The 14,192-nt window shown below is 39.9% G+C and overlaps 1 protein-coding gene across 1 annotated transcript; it reads right to left on the bottom strand.

Annotated features, from left to right (window-relative positions):
• Positions 1–225: 225 nt before the first annotated feature.
• Positions 226–13,165, bottom strand: GPR143 (G protein-coupled receptor 143). Its single transcript, XM_010023499.1, has 8 exons — positions 12,863–13,165; positions 11,049–11,158; positions 8,015–8,109; positions 6,489–6,581; positions 5,897–6,006; positions 4,493–4,601; positions 1,857–1,974; positions 226–525 (listed from the first exon to the last, which is right to left on the bottom strand). Exons 1-8 carry the CDS (start codon positions 13,104–13,106, stop codon positions 226–228), a joined length of 1,179 nt encoding a protein of 392 aa, XP_010021801.1. The 5' UTR covers positions 13,107–13,165.
• Between the last annotated feature and the right edge of the window lie 1,027 nt (positions 13,166–14,192).

The raw sequence follows: 14,192 nt of genomic DNA, 5'->3' as shown, positions 1-14,192 counted from the left end.
CCTGCTGAAAAGGGATTAGGCCTTTATACCTGTTAACATATATCCCGTAAGGCAAATGAAGACATAAATCATAATATCTCTGCCTCACACGCTCCCTCTCTCTCACGCACAAGTTACAGGAAATGACATCAAGCCATTGGGCACAAACCTAATTCCAGAGCATGCACCAGTTTCACACAATGACATGGGAACGTCAGAAGTGGGCTCCAGCTCTGCGCCTATAAACTACCAGCCCTGGTAGATGGGAGAGCTCCTAGTTAATCTGTCGTCACTGCTAGTGTTACCTTCAGACATCATGCTTATAGCCTCATCAGTCTGCTGGCTTTCAGTTGCTGCTGTCTTCTTTGAATCATGGATGTTGTTCTGGTAGTTCACTGGTGAGGGATAGGTATTTTCACCCACAGTGGATGAGGACATTGATTCCCAGGGTATTTCTCTTTTTCGCCATTTTAGGTCCACCCTCCATCCTGTCCAGCCGTAGAATGCTAATGTGAAGAGGAACCCTTGCATTGGGTTAAGAACCCCCTAGGACAGAGAAGTTCAACAGGAGTTACACCTGCAAGACTCCATTTTCAACTCCAGTAAAATACCACGACCTGTTGTTCTGATATACTGAGGCCACCTCAATGAACAATAAGCACCAAATGGATTTCTAGTATTCATTTCAGCTGGTCAGTCTCCTGGTGTGTTTTTAACTTTCCCCACAAGCGCTAGACTTTTTTTATTCACAAAAGCAAATATTATATTTTTCACTAAAAGCCCAAGACAAATACATGAAAATAGACACTGCCATCCTCAGTCAAGTTTTCTAAAGTAGCAGGAATTGATCTGTCTGGAATTGCTGCAGATTCCTGGGCCAGTGAAAATGTCTATCAAAGTGGGACAGAAAAACAGCAAGAGACACTGAAAAAGAAAATCCCAAGCGATTTCCAAACAAATTGCCTCTATTCCCAGTGCCGTGGTATGCCTGGCAAGTAAATAGCTTGAGCCATTTTTCTCATGAGAAAAGAGCAAATTATTTTTACAGCCAATTTAAAAAATAGCTCAGTTCACAGACCTGACCTCTTGCTCTCCAGGTGAGCAAGAGCAAGGACCCTGTCACATTAATGTGTTCACTGCTTGTCAGGGAGGAGGTCATATCAAATCAGTTGTGCTGCTTAACCCTTTAGTACAAAAGTGCTCAGGGGCTTAACTACACAAAGCATGCTCAGGCCTTACAGGTATTCAACAGCTCCAGAATAAACTGTCTTGGAAAAGGAACCTGCAATATGACCTCCGAAAAATCCCTCATTAAATTTTCCATTAGGAGAAGAGAGGGTAGGGTACAGTAAGAGGCCAGCATCTTACAGCTATGTTCTGGTGCACTGCTTTCAATATTGTTTATGTATTTGTCCCAGAAAATTATCCAAACATCATGATACAAGATGCAATTATTCTTTATAATAACAAAAACTCTAGTTACAAACAGACAATTACCAGAATATGACTATTTTACTGAAGAACCTTAAGAAATTGTGAGCAAAAAATTTATAGCTTGCATTACAGCAGAGGTTAGCAAGGTTAGACTAGAAATCATTGTCATGTGTCTTAAAACGGGTAGCAATCACTCACAGAGAAAATGCATACTCCAGTAAATGGGAGAAAAAGTTGGCCTTTGGTACGGTGCATTTCTGGCAAAGTTTATATGTGAAAAGTGCTCACAGTGACTGCTCCTTCCTGTCTTACTTTCTGCCTTTCTTCCTTATTTTCAGGTTATTTATAGCCTCCAAAATCATGAATCATCCACTAGGCTGGTGTTGTTCCACCAGTCTTAAAAAAGCAATTTCTAAAACTAAGCAATGTCACAGCTGACCTACCATAATAATCCACGTGATCAGTGCAGCACTTCTGATGTTTTTCAGGGGTGCTTCATCAATATCTGGCTGCATTTCAAGGTAGAACAAAAGGCTCTCATTGATGATATTGGATGACCAGCTATTGCAGGAGTAAAGAACAAGAAGACAGCTATATATATATGTTTGTATGTGTAAAATATGCTTTAACTTCAAAGTATAAAAAGCAGGGTCACTAATAAGGGGAGTGAAATTTTTTTTAATGTTAAGACTCAATCTGAAGGGACTAGTTGGTCTTTGAGATCATGATCAAAAACCAAACACTAACCTACTAGCCCAGGCATCGACAAAGAAATCAATATAACAACAACAACAACAAAAATAATAATTGAACCTGATCATTTGGGCTTGCTGCAGAACAGTTTTATCAGAAAATACGAAGAAATTATGCAGAAATTGCAGGATAAAACTGAGATGATAAACAACTGTGATCCATAATGGGAACATCATGCGTCCTGACTTCTTTTGCTTGTGTCTTAAAAGGGTAGGGCTCAAAGATAATGAAACCAAATATATGCATACATGTTGTAAAAAGCTGCAGAAACTCTAGCTGGAGTTAGAATTTCAGGGTTAGATTACAGCAGACTTCAAAAATGTCTGTAAAAAAACTATGAAGCAAAACAAAAGTTGACTTTAAAACCCTTGAGAATACCATATTTTTTTGGTAATTTCTATTCCAAAGAAGGATGAGCATAATCAAGCCTCATCCTGGGAAAGAAACTGAGGATGTTCTACACTAAATAAAGGTTATAGCAAATGGCTGTAATTTCTTATTACTTCTAAACTAGCATTTCTTTATAGTTCTACTGCAGTTTCAGAAGTCAAACCATCAGCATCCATGTTATACTTTCTGAAGTGGTTTATACATGTCCTTCCTGCAATTATGTTTTTATCACAGTGTAAAACCTTCTGTTCTCCTCTCCTAAATCTGCAGGCATGTCTTGTACCCCTCTTGCCCCAACCTGCTTTCTTTGACTAACTCATCTCATATTTGACTTTTGGCATGGAAGGAAATCTTCCCTAAGCTTCTGGCATGGGACTGCCTCAGTCTTAACCTATAGTAAGAGTAGAGAGAGTTTTTATGCTCTAAAGCTTATGTTTTACTAGGAGAACAAATTCCAAAACTAGAACTGTGATTATTTTTTTTAATAGGAAAACCCAGAATGAGACATGATCGAAATAAACAAATGTCCCCACTGTGTCCTTGGGTAACTGATTTTTTCTTTCATGTTTGCTCCCAGACCAGCAAGCTGGCCACCATTCCCTAGGTTGCAACACACTTCTGTGGTGCCTCTGGGCACTTTCATTCCACAGCCCTGAAAGCCTGGCTAAATCTGTGCTCCTTGTTATTTCAGTAATTTCCAGGAAGCCATACTGAAGGACCCTTTGCTGCTGTCCCCTTCCCCTGCTGGCTACCCCACACTTCGCACTAGAAACCTCTCTCCCAAGCCAAGTGGACTCTGTTATTCCCCAAGACAATTGTTTCCCTCCTGAGCTCTCCAGCATACAGCAGCCAGGAGAAGTTAAAATGCAGTCTTTCTCCCTGTTCATTCTTTTAAAGCAATGTAACATGCATTAATGTCTCTGTGTACAGAAAACAGATAAGTAGCTGTGGAGACTGTTCAGTTTGGCCAAGTCATTTCACTACTCCAGGACCATTTCTTTCCTCCCGCTGTTGGTTGTGATACCCAAGTAAACTTCACAGCAGTGACTGCTGCTTCCACAGACCCTTGTAGAGTAGACCACCACTCTTGGTGCATCTACTGCTGTGAGACTGCAGTAAAAAACATTGTTGCAGTTTTCCTGTGTGCGTCTAGAACCTCCAGTTCCAGCTACTACTCCAGAATTTTTCACACTGGATGGTGCTGTTGAAGCAGAGGAGTGGAGATATGGGAATGAAGTTGCACCCTCACTCCTTCCCCAATTCCCTTGTCCTCCCTATCTTTTTCCTGTCCTACCCCAAAGGACCCTATCCACTAGTTTCATGAAGGAAGACAGAATGTTAAAAAAAACAAAACAAAACAAAACCCACGAAATTATCAGAAATTTCACACACAATCATATGCAGATTTCTTTTCTCCATATTACCCTGTGTTTCCAGTCAATATCCATTCTTTTTTCACACGCTTGGGATCTGCAGACCACAGAGGTGACAGCATTATATAATCATAGTCAGGGCCATGAACCCAGTCTTACAAGCTTATTTACTGTAGGTTTTCAGTGATGTGTTTGGTGACCAGAAGCTCTGAGAAATCTTGGGTATAGAAAGCTGTCTATCAGCCCACAATGCTGGGTAGCTGCTGTTTCAGACAGCTTTAGTCTATGCCCAACCTTTTTTTTTTTTTGGTTATTGTTTCTTGGGTTATTACCTTCCTGTTGGTTAAACATTTTTATCATTTCCTTGCAGCCTTCTGATGCTACATGAATGATTCAGCTACTTTGTGAACTAGTTTAGAACTACTTCTTCCTGAGACACTTTCCCTTCCAAGCACAAAAAAAACCCCCCAAACAAATGAAGCAGCCCATCAGACTCCGTTCTTATCCCTGACCCACTCCAGCTGGGAAAAAGGCAGTTTAAAACAAAATAATGCACCTCTTACCAAATAACAAATACCAGCATAATTTTGAAGAAGCGGATCTGAATCTCTGTCCCCAGACGTCTTTCATTCTCTGTGTAAATCCCTTGTCTCCCTTTCAGTAAGGAGGCAACTGTAAAGTATACAATCATGTTCATTAATATACATGTATCTTGTTAGTTATATGCACAAGGATCCAGAAGGCAGACAGCTGTAAAGAGGGAACAAAGGAATGGATGGATTTGTCTCCAGCAGCAGCTCAGAAGCTGGAAGGACCATCATCAGCGAATCTCAAAAGTACATCCATTATGGATTCCTAAAATGAGTGATATCCCACTAGATCACTAGATGTTTCTTCTTTTCTCAATCCTACTGAAAACAGAAAATAGTATGGTCAGCATACTTTTGTTTTATAACAGAAGGCAGTGCTTACAAGTTCTATATAATGTGAGATGTATTTATTATGTGATGTTTAGACTAAAATAAAATACATTCTATCCTATTATACACATTACATTTCATTGAGTCATTTATATAGCATTGGCTCCACCTCTAAAACTTCAAGGAGTAATGCCAGCAAAATAGACAGTTATGCCACATGCTGTTCGGATATCACGAGGAATATACATACACACAAACACAAATATTCACAGTGTGTATTTTCCCATAAAAGAGCAATTTCTTATAGGAACAACTTTTTAAAGGAACAACTGTTCCTTTGAAAATTAGTATTACTGGGGGATGCAGGATGGATGGGATGAAGACTGAACTGAGAACACAAGATCTTCTGTTGCTGTTCTTATGTATTCAAGGCATAGATAAGTATGAATTCAGGTAGTGCAAACATCTAACACTGGTCATATTACATGCAAAGAATGCATGGAATCTGTGGCTCTTTTCAGTCTCATTTCCTCAAAGCACTGGATAATAAATTAAATGGGAACTTCAAGATTCCATCTGAGTTGTGGACAATTCACATTTATTTCATCATCTCAGAATCAGGAGTGATAAAATTCTGACTTTTTTATTATTTTTTTTTAGCTCCAGGGCTGCTAAGAAGTTAAATCAACTATCAGGTCTCACCAGTGTTATCTTTGAACCAGAATAAATTACATTCCATAATCCAAGTTGGTACCAATACTAAGAAGAGTTAAGCATCCACTATACACTGCTTCAAATTCTTTAAATCGAGAGTTATTTAGTAACATAAAAACACCTTTGACAATCTGCAGTAAAGGTTTTTAACAGCATAGCTTAAGTGTGTTATCAGAGTGTCTCTAGGGCAAATTTCCCATCAAGATGGTATCTTCATTTCAATAGGCAACTCCCTCCCACCCTTCACTGTATCACAGGCATGACTTTTTACAGTACTGTTATGTTGCTAAGTAGCACATTCTGATTGATGCTGGCCATACGGAACATACATACCTGCTGACACTGTCCTCCTGAACAGGATTGGGTTGACCACCAGCACTAGCAGGAGTGGGGCGTAGGTTGTGATGTAGTGTGGGATTGCATGCTCCAAGCCATTTTCACAGCTGAGAAGAAATTATTAACAGCTTATGCATATTTTTTTTCCCCCACAGCTGACAGTTCTGGCTATTCTATGTCACATTTAACTTAAAAAAATAAAAGGAATGAAGCAAACAGATGCTAAACTTTTAATTCACAGACCTTCACCACCAGTTCACATGCAACATAAAGTCCATTTTTAACATGCACTACTTGTGCATTTTTCTCAAATTTAAAGGAACAAATGCAAAGCAAAAACCAGAACTAGAAGAGCGGCTCATAGCAGATGCAGTATCACAGCCCTGTAGCATGCCCAAGTGCCTGTACTGCCTGGCATTACCCTAAAACAGAAGTAGGTATTTCTAGACTACTCACTGGCTCAGTGGAACACTTCTCAAAGATCAAAAAAGCCCAACATTTGGACATCTGTCTCTAAAGCTGACTGAAAGACACTCAGATGACCAGAGAGTGCTGTGATTTTGCAGTCTGTTCCCAGAGCCCTGCTTACCTGGAGAGAGAAGGGTAGTAAAGCAGTGCAATTCCCTCCACACAGAGCATCATTGCCAGGCCCCATGTCATCATGTGGTACAGCACAATTGTACTGCAGGCAACAAACAGGACAGGCATAATTAAAGATACTAAACCTTACACTTTCCACATTGCAACATAAAAATAGGACCCTCGCTGAAACAGAGCTTTACAGCTATGAAAGGGTGCAGGACAACATTAGAAGTACATTAAAGTGAGACAAGCAGGTGGGGCTGGGAGTCCCTTCAGAAACAGGATAAGCCAAAGTGGTTGTTCAGGCTTGCACACAGAAGTCTCACATTCTCCAGCCCTTATCCCCATATCTCCAGAAGGAACCCCTGCATCCTTTGTTTCTCCTACAGAGCGAAAAGTAGGGCATTAAAACTTAAGAGTGGAGTTAAACAGTCAAATGAACCACCCTTCTGTAATCTGCAGAGAATTATGTTTAACTTTCAAAGTTAGATATTGCTCCCATTTTAGGGAGATTCAGATCTGTGTGTTAGAAAGTCATTCTTTGTTTACTCTGATCACAGAATCGCATAACGGTTTGGGTTGGAAGGCTCCTTAAAGAGCATCTAGTTCCAACCCCCCCGCCACAGGCAGGTTCACCTTCCAGCAGACCCCATTGCTCAAAGCCCCACCCAATCAGGCTTTGAACACAATGAAGCCCAAATACACATGAGTTTTTTGGTTAACAGGTATGGGGGAAGGAGGTATGTCCCAGCTATTTCAGACTAGAACTATGTGACTTCACAACATCAGGTTTATTCTCCACAGGCTGAAGTTAATTCAAAAATCCCCATTTTGATAACATCTGCCAGAAAAACCATGTCTCCAATACCTGATTGCTCAGTACTATCTGGGAACAGAGTCACATAATTCCATGTTTAGCAGTAGGAACTGAAGGTCATTTTGCCGTTCTAACAGCCAACCTAGAAACACCTCATATTCTCTGTCCAGCACGGTACTTTCCAAAGGGTTTAAGTTCTTCTGTCACAAGCATTGAAGAAAAATATATAGTAAATATGTAAAATTCTTCTTTAAAACTTTACAAATGTGACCAGAAGCTTAATGATGACAATATTGAGAAGCAGATAAAATAGAAAATCTGAGGAATTAACTGTATGAAGTTAGTTCAACACCTCCCTGATAACACCTTTTTTTTTTTTTTTCCCCTGCAAGAGTCAATTTTAAGTACAGAGTAGGGACAGAAATAGTTATCTTGCTGCAATAAAGTTTATAGAGCCCAATCTGCTTCCTATTTTTCCAAAGGTTAAATGAATTCAGTTACATTTACATTCCAGTTAGACATAAACAAATCAATATATGAGCATTGCCTTGGCAATTTCAGCATTTAGCACACCACTCGCCCACATCATTACCTGGTAAGCATGTGAACATGAGATATTTGTACAAGCTTCACTTACACATTTAGATAGCTGCAGACAAACATGGATATACATTGCTGGAAGGAAAACAACAAATTCAGAGCTTTAATGCTGGTACCTCAGTCCTGCTGATCTTCTTACCACCAAGTAAGAATCAACGGCATAGCAAAACAACCACCAGAAGCCAGCACTATACAATAGCTGAATCCACATCTGCAGGGGAAAAAAGTGCCAAATGTCACAGCTGCTTCTCAAGGACAACTGGGGACAGGGGAGGGACTCAAACCTTTAGCCTGGTGATTTGTTCTTTAAACATGTATTTTCCAGCTAACATGATGAAGTATGAAATCTTACTTAAAATCACAGGAATGGCATTGCTGTAGCCAATAGGTCAAGTCATAGGTTAATTGCAAAGCATTTGCTTTCACAACTTTTTCTGTTGTTTAGAAGATCTGTTATTTACCTCTCCAGTCCTAGCCCTCACTGTTGTGAGTGAAGCCCAAAGAAATTTATAGTGAGGAAGTTTTAATCTTAGGTTAAAATTTTAGTAGTTTCTCAATAACTGAGGCATGAAAATATCACTGAGGTCAGTCATCGTCACAGTGTGCATGTGTATTGTGAGTTCTGCATGTGATGGGCATATTCCTTATGTACAAGATACCAACTCAGGGAATGTTTTTTTTAAAAAAAAAGGTCATTAACAAAGATATCCCTCACCTTCTGGAAAAATTATCCGTACTGAACTCTCTGACTGATTTCTTCAATAAAAATCCAAAGGGTATAGGTTTGAGTCAAGTTAAATTCCACAGCGTTCATGAGCTAACCCTAAGCATTTTTCCCATGAACCTATATAAGTGACCTTGCTTTGCCACTGTTTATCAATGCCAAATTTCTTCCCATAAAAGCTGGCTCTTCGTAATAGTCTGAAACTGTTTTAATATTCAGATTACCTTCCCTCCAAGCCCTCTTTCAGTTCTTATCTGGATATCCTTTAGCAAGGCTCCATAGTAGCATTATTTTACAGCTGGAAACCAACATACTTGTTACTGAGCCAGACCTCAGTGAATAGAGATCTATCATTCCTTCCTCCAAAAGACAAATCAAGCTGGGGAATATTTGCTTTCACCATGGGTGTAGATGCTACCTCTAGACATTTGCAGCACAAATTAGTCAGTATTTAGTTCAAACACCATGACATTTTCCTAGTGCACAGAAGTCAGAAAGTAAAATTCCTGTTTGTTTCTAATGCCCTTTACCCATAGCACTCAGTGTGTAACTTCACCTGCACATATTTGCTGCAGTTGAAAAATGCACAATTTACTATACATACACACACAAAAATGAACTGTGGGGTCTTTCCACCCATAATATCCAACATAGATAAGACTGTCTCCAAACATAATATAAATCAGATGTACTGAAACCCCCAAAATCTTCATACGCTATCTCACTTTTTAGCAAAATGACACATTTTGCTACAGTACCCCTCTGCAAACCAGAGGATTTTATTCAAAGGAGATGCCTAAAGGCCTCACTATTTGGAGTTTGTATTGGCTTGTGGTTAAGTGAAATAAAACAATAATACTGAAAGAAAAATAAAATAGAAACAGAAACATTTTACTAACTCAGATGAGAACATGTATGGGGAAATGAGTGGAAGGAGGGTTATTTTTCATTCCAATATAATTAAATCTAAATTTAGCAAATGACTCAAATTACAGGGCTTTGCTGGAGCCCAAGAAAAGGGAAATAAAAACTGTGGTAAACTGCTGTGCTGCTCACCATCTAACCTGAGAGCCAAATGACAAACAAACAGTCTGCATGTAGTATCTTTGTCACTGTTAAAAAATACTATTTTTTGTGTTAAGGGCCGCAAATTGAAATTTAAGACATAGGAAAACATGGGTTTTCAATAGGATATTCTTGCTGCAAGATATTATTGATGTTGGTTTTCTCTTCCTCAAAGGAAAAAAAAATCTATTTGTATCTAATAAGCAAAACTTAAACATGTGTGATGGAACTGAGAATCGATACATACAACTGATATTTAATTCTATGGAACAACACTGTCATGTCTAAAGTTGTCATTATATAGGCATATAAGGTACAGTCAATTCAATTTGGCACATACTGTTTTATTTTAAAACTACTGAAGCTAAATAATTTTGTTCACATGAAGCATACCATCTTCTACATTGTAAACTTTGAATTGTGAAGCTAATACTGTTACTGCTTATCCATGAATTCATTGGGCACCTTATATTCCTGTTGGGTAAAGTGATAACCTGTCTTAATTGTCATTCTCCATGTTTTGGTATAACATGGCCTTTTTCTTGTACAGTAAACTCAAATTATATGTCTTTAACTGTACTGTGACTGTAATATTTGAAACTGAGTTTTAATCTGCACTTTTGCAGATTTATATTTTCTTATTCTTGCATTTTAGTCCAGAAGATACTTAATTAGACTTGGCCAGATGTGGTCAATGAACATCCATATTAGCAGCAATCTGAACCCTGATGCTACATGGCAGCGACAGACCTTCTGCCAGCAGCTTTGCATCTTTGGTTGTATTTATTCTGCAGTCCCTCTGTGTCTAAAACAGACACTCATGCTGCAAAAGCTAATTTGAGCTACCTGAGTTGCTGGTTTCAGTTGATCCCTGCTGCCACCATGCAGGCTACAATTTCCGCTGGAGAAGGTGGGCAGATAGATACCTTCATGCTACGGAGCTGCCAGGACATTGATGATGCTCTGCCAGCACAAACCAAACCAGTGGCATCAGAGCCCATCTGGGAATGCCCATACTCCTATGCCTCCATAGCCCTGACTTTGGTACAGGCATGTCCTCCACTATCCTAGTATTCCTGTGACAAGTGAGTACTACAAAAAGCTTGGGACCGGTGTGACTGATGCTGCCCTGCATCCTCATGTGTACTGTGACATCTAGCACCCTGCCCGCCCTGATCCAGGCTTTCGGAAGGAGGCATGACCGCACTTGCAAGGGTGTGGCAGAGGCTGAAACCGTCATATCCAGGCTCTGACTCACAGCCAAATTTCCTTTCGGATGCAGTGGTTTGCCTTTCAGACTTCCTACGTGGACGAACTGTCAACCAGGAACAGGAGGAAGAGGAGACGATCTCTTTACCTACCGCACTCCCCACACAGAAAACAGAAGGCCACACGCTGGTCCCGTTCACCACAGAAATGTTAGCTATGAAGCCTGGGAAGCCTATCCATACACTTGATCTGAAGATCATACCTAAAGAAAAAAATGTATTAACGCTTTGGATCTGCTGGTGTGATTTCAGTCACATGCTTCTCCCCTGCCACATATTTCACACCACAGCCCAGATTTTATGTGTCCACAGGAAGGCTATGGCTGCAGAGGAGCACAGCAGGAACAACTGCACTATTTAAACACTGGTGCAATCACTCAGGGAAAGTAGCCCCAAGAGTCTGAAGCTGACGGGACTTGAAATGTTATGTAGATTAAAATCCCACTTACTCACAGATACTGTCACACACTTCCCTAAAATAAATTGAGTGGCATTTAACTGATTGACATTAAGCAGAAGCTAACTACTTACATTTTTACCAGCATATAGTCATGCACTGATGTTCATTTCTCTATAAGTCCTCATATCAGAAAAGCTATTTACCACTTTTCACTGTCTTCACTTTTACAAGCAGCTTTTTTCCTTTCTGTCACAGGACTGAATAAAGGGGGCTTTGGTATTACATGGGAACAATACACTTTTTTTTTTTTTAATGAACTTACAGTTTGTTAGTGAGATTTTCTGGATTTGCTTGAAATAGGCACTGAAGTACCAACATACAGCAGAACAAAGCCACCAGGTTTCTCACCCAGAGAGAATGGTTTCTGACCCACCAAAATGAGTTTAATTCAAAGACAATGAAGGCTAAATAGTCTGAGTTTGCCAGTGAAAGAGAAAGGGAGAAAAATAACTTTACCTGTTGCTGTCCTCAATTAACTGAAAGGACCTTTTCCAGGTGAATGCACATGTTTTTTCCATATCTCTCTTTTTTTATTTCCCTCTTTATGATTTGTTTTAATATTGGTACTTACTATGTACCATGAGAGAACCGTGCTAGGTATAAAAGTGGAAAAGACCTGAAATTACACTCCCTCCCCAGGCAGCAAAAGAGACTTACAGAACAGCACTACTTCTGTTATCTAATGTAAGGGAAAAAAAGTGTTATTGTAGAAACAAACTCATCCTGTCTTTTCATAGCATGTGTCATAGTAATTTATACCTAATTTGGCAGTAAACGCCATAGACTGACAGGACAGATTTAGACACATTAATTTCATTTTGACTAATTAATTTTGTTTTGTTCTCTGTTGTTTTATTCCTTCAGCCTATCAGCCAGGGGCCCAGCAGCAGGTTGTCCTTGATAAGGGAGCTCTGCTTGCATTTCAAAAGCCTGTGTCAAGCATGATCTGTGGACAGCTGCAATTCAAACTCTGTTAATGCTGTTAATGTGATGTGCCCAGAGGAGTGGCTGCCATGCAAACAAGATGGCAAACTTCGTCTGAAAGGATTTAAAGACATATAGGAAGTGTTTTTCAAATGTCATCCTACAGATTGGCTGAGTGTTTAATGTCAGCTTTAGTTTTAAACCTGCTGCCTTGCCTCTACTTTTATGCCTTACTCTGAGAACCAGCCACTGTTCTGAATTTTAATATGTTTTAAAGCAGATATTTTGGTGTAGATTTGTCAAGAGCTTTTACCTCTAAAATATAACTACCAAACAAGACCTTTCTCCCCACAAAGGCCCATCACTTACTGATCTCACTTGGCCCAAATCTTCCTGTGAATACATGCAGCATGTTTCCCTCAGAAATCTCTATTGTTCACTCACCACCTTCATTTGGCTGTGGTACCTCAGATCAACAAGAGCCTGCTACAGAAAGGGTGAGGGACATCAAGCTGGCACTTACCTAAGCTACCAAGGATGTCACAAATGGAGATAAGGAGAAGGATGGTGGAGGAGGAGGAGGCTTTGGGCATCTTCCGCGGGCTCTGTCCCTTCTTCGGCAGGAGCTGCAGGATGGTCAGTAGCAGACTGATGGAGGCGCTGCCAATGCAAACTCCGCAGAAGACTTCAGGCTGGAAGTTCATCACTAGCTGTGTAGCCGCATCCTGGTTCGGGCAGCAGTAGGTTTCTAACCTGGGAGAAGCCATGAAGCGTCTGGCTGGTGGAGGGGCCCCACAAGCAGAAGAAAATGCTGTTGCTTTCCCAAGGCAGCATTCACTTTTTCTTCACCCTCCCCATTAGTCCTTGGTAGTGAGAATCACGCGATTGATGGATCATGTGCTGCTGCTGCTGCTAGAAGTAAATCCCCTAGAGCTGCCTTTCTCAGCCTCGCCTAGCAAGGAGATCAGATCCGAACAAGAAAACACAGTGTAATCTGAATCATGCCCCATGCTTGCTCAGAGCCATTGGCAGCAGTTCACTCACATATTTCTGCTTGCACAGTATGTGATACAGGAACTTAAACTCTTCAGAGCATTGAAGATAGTTTAAAATAAATAAAGATGCAGATACCAAAGGGGAAGCATTACATTTTGTTTCTCTTTAGCCCCATCCCACACAGCACCCTTTAATTACTGCAAATTAATTGAAAAGATGAGTCCAAACACAAGCAGTCCCAGACTTTATAGGGAGGAGCAGGGCTATACATTCACACCCTAACCCCAAGTCTCAGTTTTAGTGATCCAACCCACCCATCTTTTTAATTAAAATTAGAAACATGATATCCTATCACTGTAGAAAGAGATTACATTTAAGAAGACAGTATCAACCTCATCCTATTTAAACCACAAGCACAAAAATTCTTCTCTTTGGTCTGTACTGTCTGCGTTGGATCAGCTTGACATGGAAAATACCAGAACATTTGACTTCTCAAGAATATTTTTCTTTTTTTTAAGTTTGGTAAGGGTTTAGTTATGAAAACAGGACCTGTAATATTTGATTTTACTTTATAAGCTAAACAATATCTTTTAAGTCAGAGGTCCTATTAGATACAGCAGCAAATACTCACTATCATAACTACAAAAAGGAACTCTTTTACATTTCAAACTCCCTGTGTCAGCTATCACCCCTCCAAAAAGCTTGTTTGTGGTGACATGGTCAGGAAATACAGGAGGGAGCACTGCCAACAGAACTAAAGTGAACTGAATGTTAAATAACAGTCATGGGGTTTATAATTTGTCCTTACAAGAACAAATGACCTAACCTTTTATTTCTTTTTTTTTTCTCCCCAATGG

The sequence above is a fragment of the Nestor notabilis genome, unplaced genomic scaffold (genome assembly GCF_000696875.1).
Source record: "Nestor notabilis isolate BGI_N333 unplaced genomic scaffold, ASM69687v1 scaffold2771, whole genome shotgun sequence".
Taxonomy (NCBI): domain Eukaryota; kingdom Metazoa; phylum Chordata; class Aves; order Psittaciformes; family Psittacidae; genus Nestor; species Nestor notabilis.
The sequence above is the reverse complement of the archived record's forward strand: the minus strand, read 5'-3'. Positions and strand labels throughout refer to the sequence as shown.

What these genes read in the sequence shown, in the direction of transcription:
- GPR143 (XM_010023499.1), bottom strand. Translation starts at nt 13,106, where the DNA reads ATGGCTTCTCCCAGGTTAGAAACCTACTGCTGCCCGAACCAGGATGCG. An exon ending in CAGGAGGACAGTGTCAGCAG is followed by an intron (nt 4,602 to 5,896) that starts GTATGTATGTTC and finishes TATACTTTACAG; the next exon opens with TTGCCTCCTTACTGAAAGGG. An exon ending in TGATCACGTGGATTATTATG is followed by an intron (nt 526 to 1,856) that starts GTAGGTCAGCTG and finishes TCTCTGTCCTAG; the next exon opens with GGGGTTCTTAACCCAATGCA.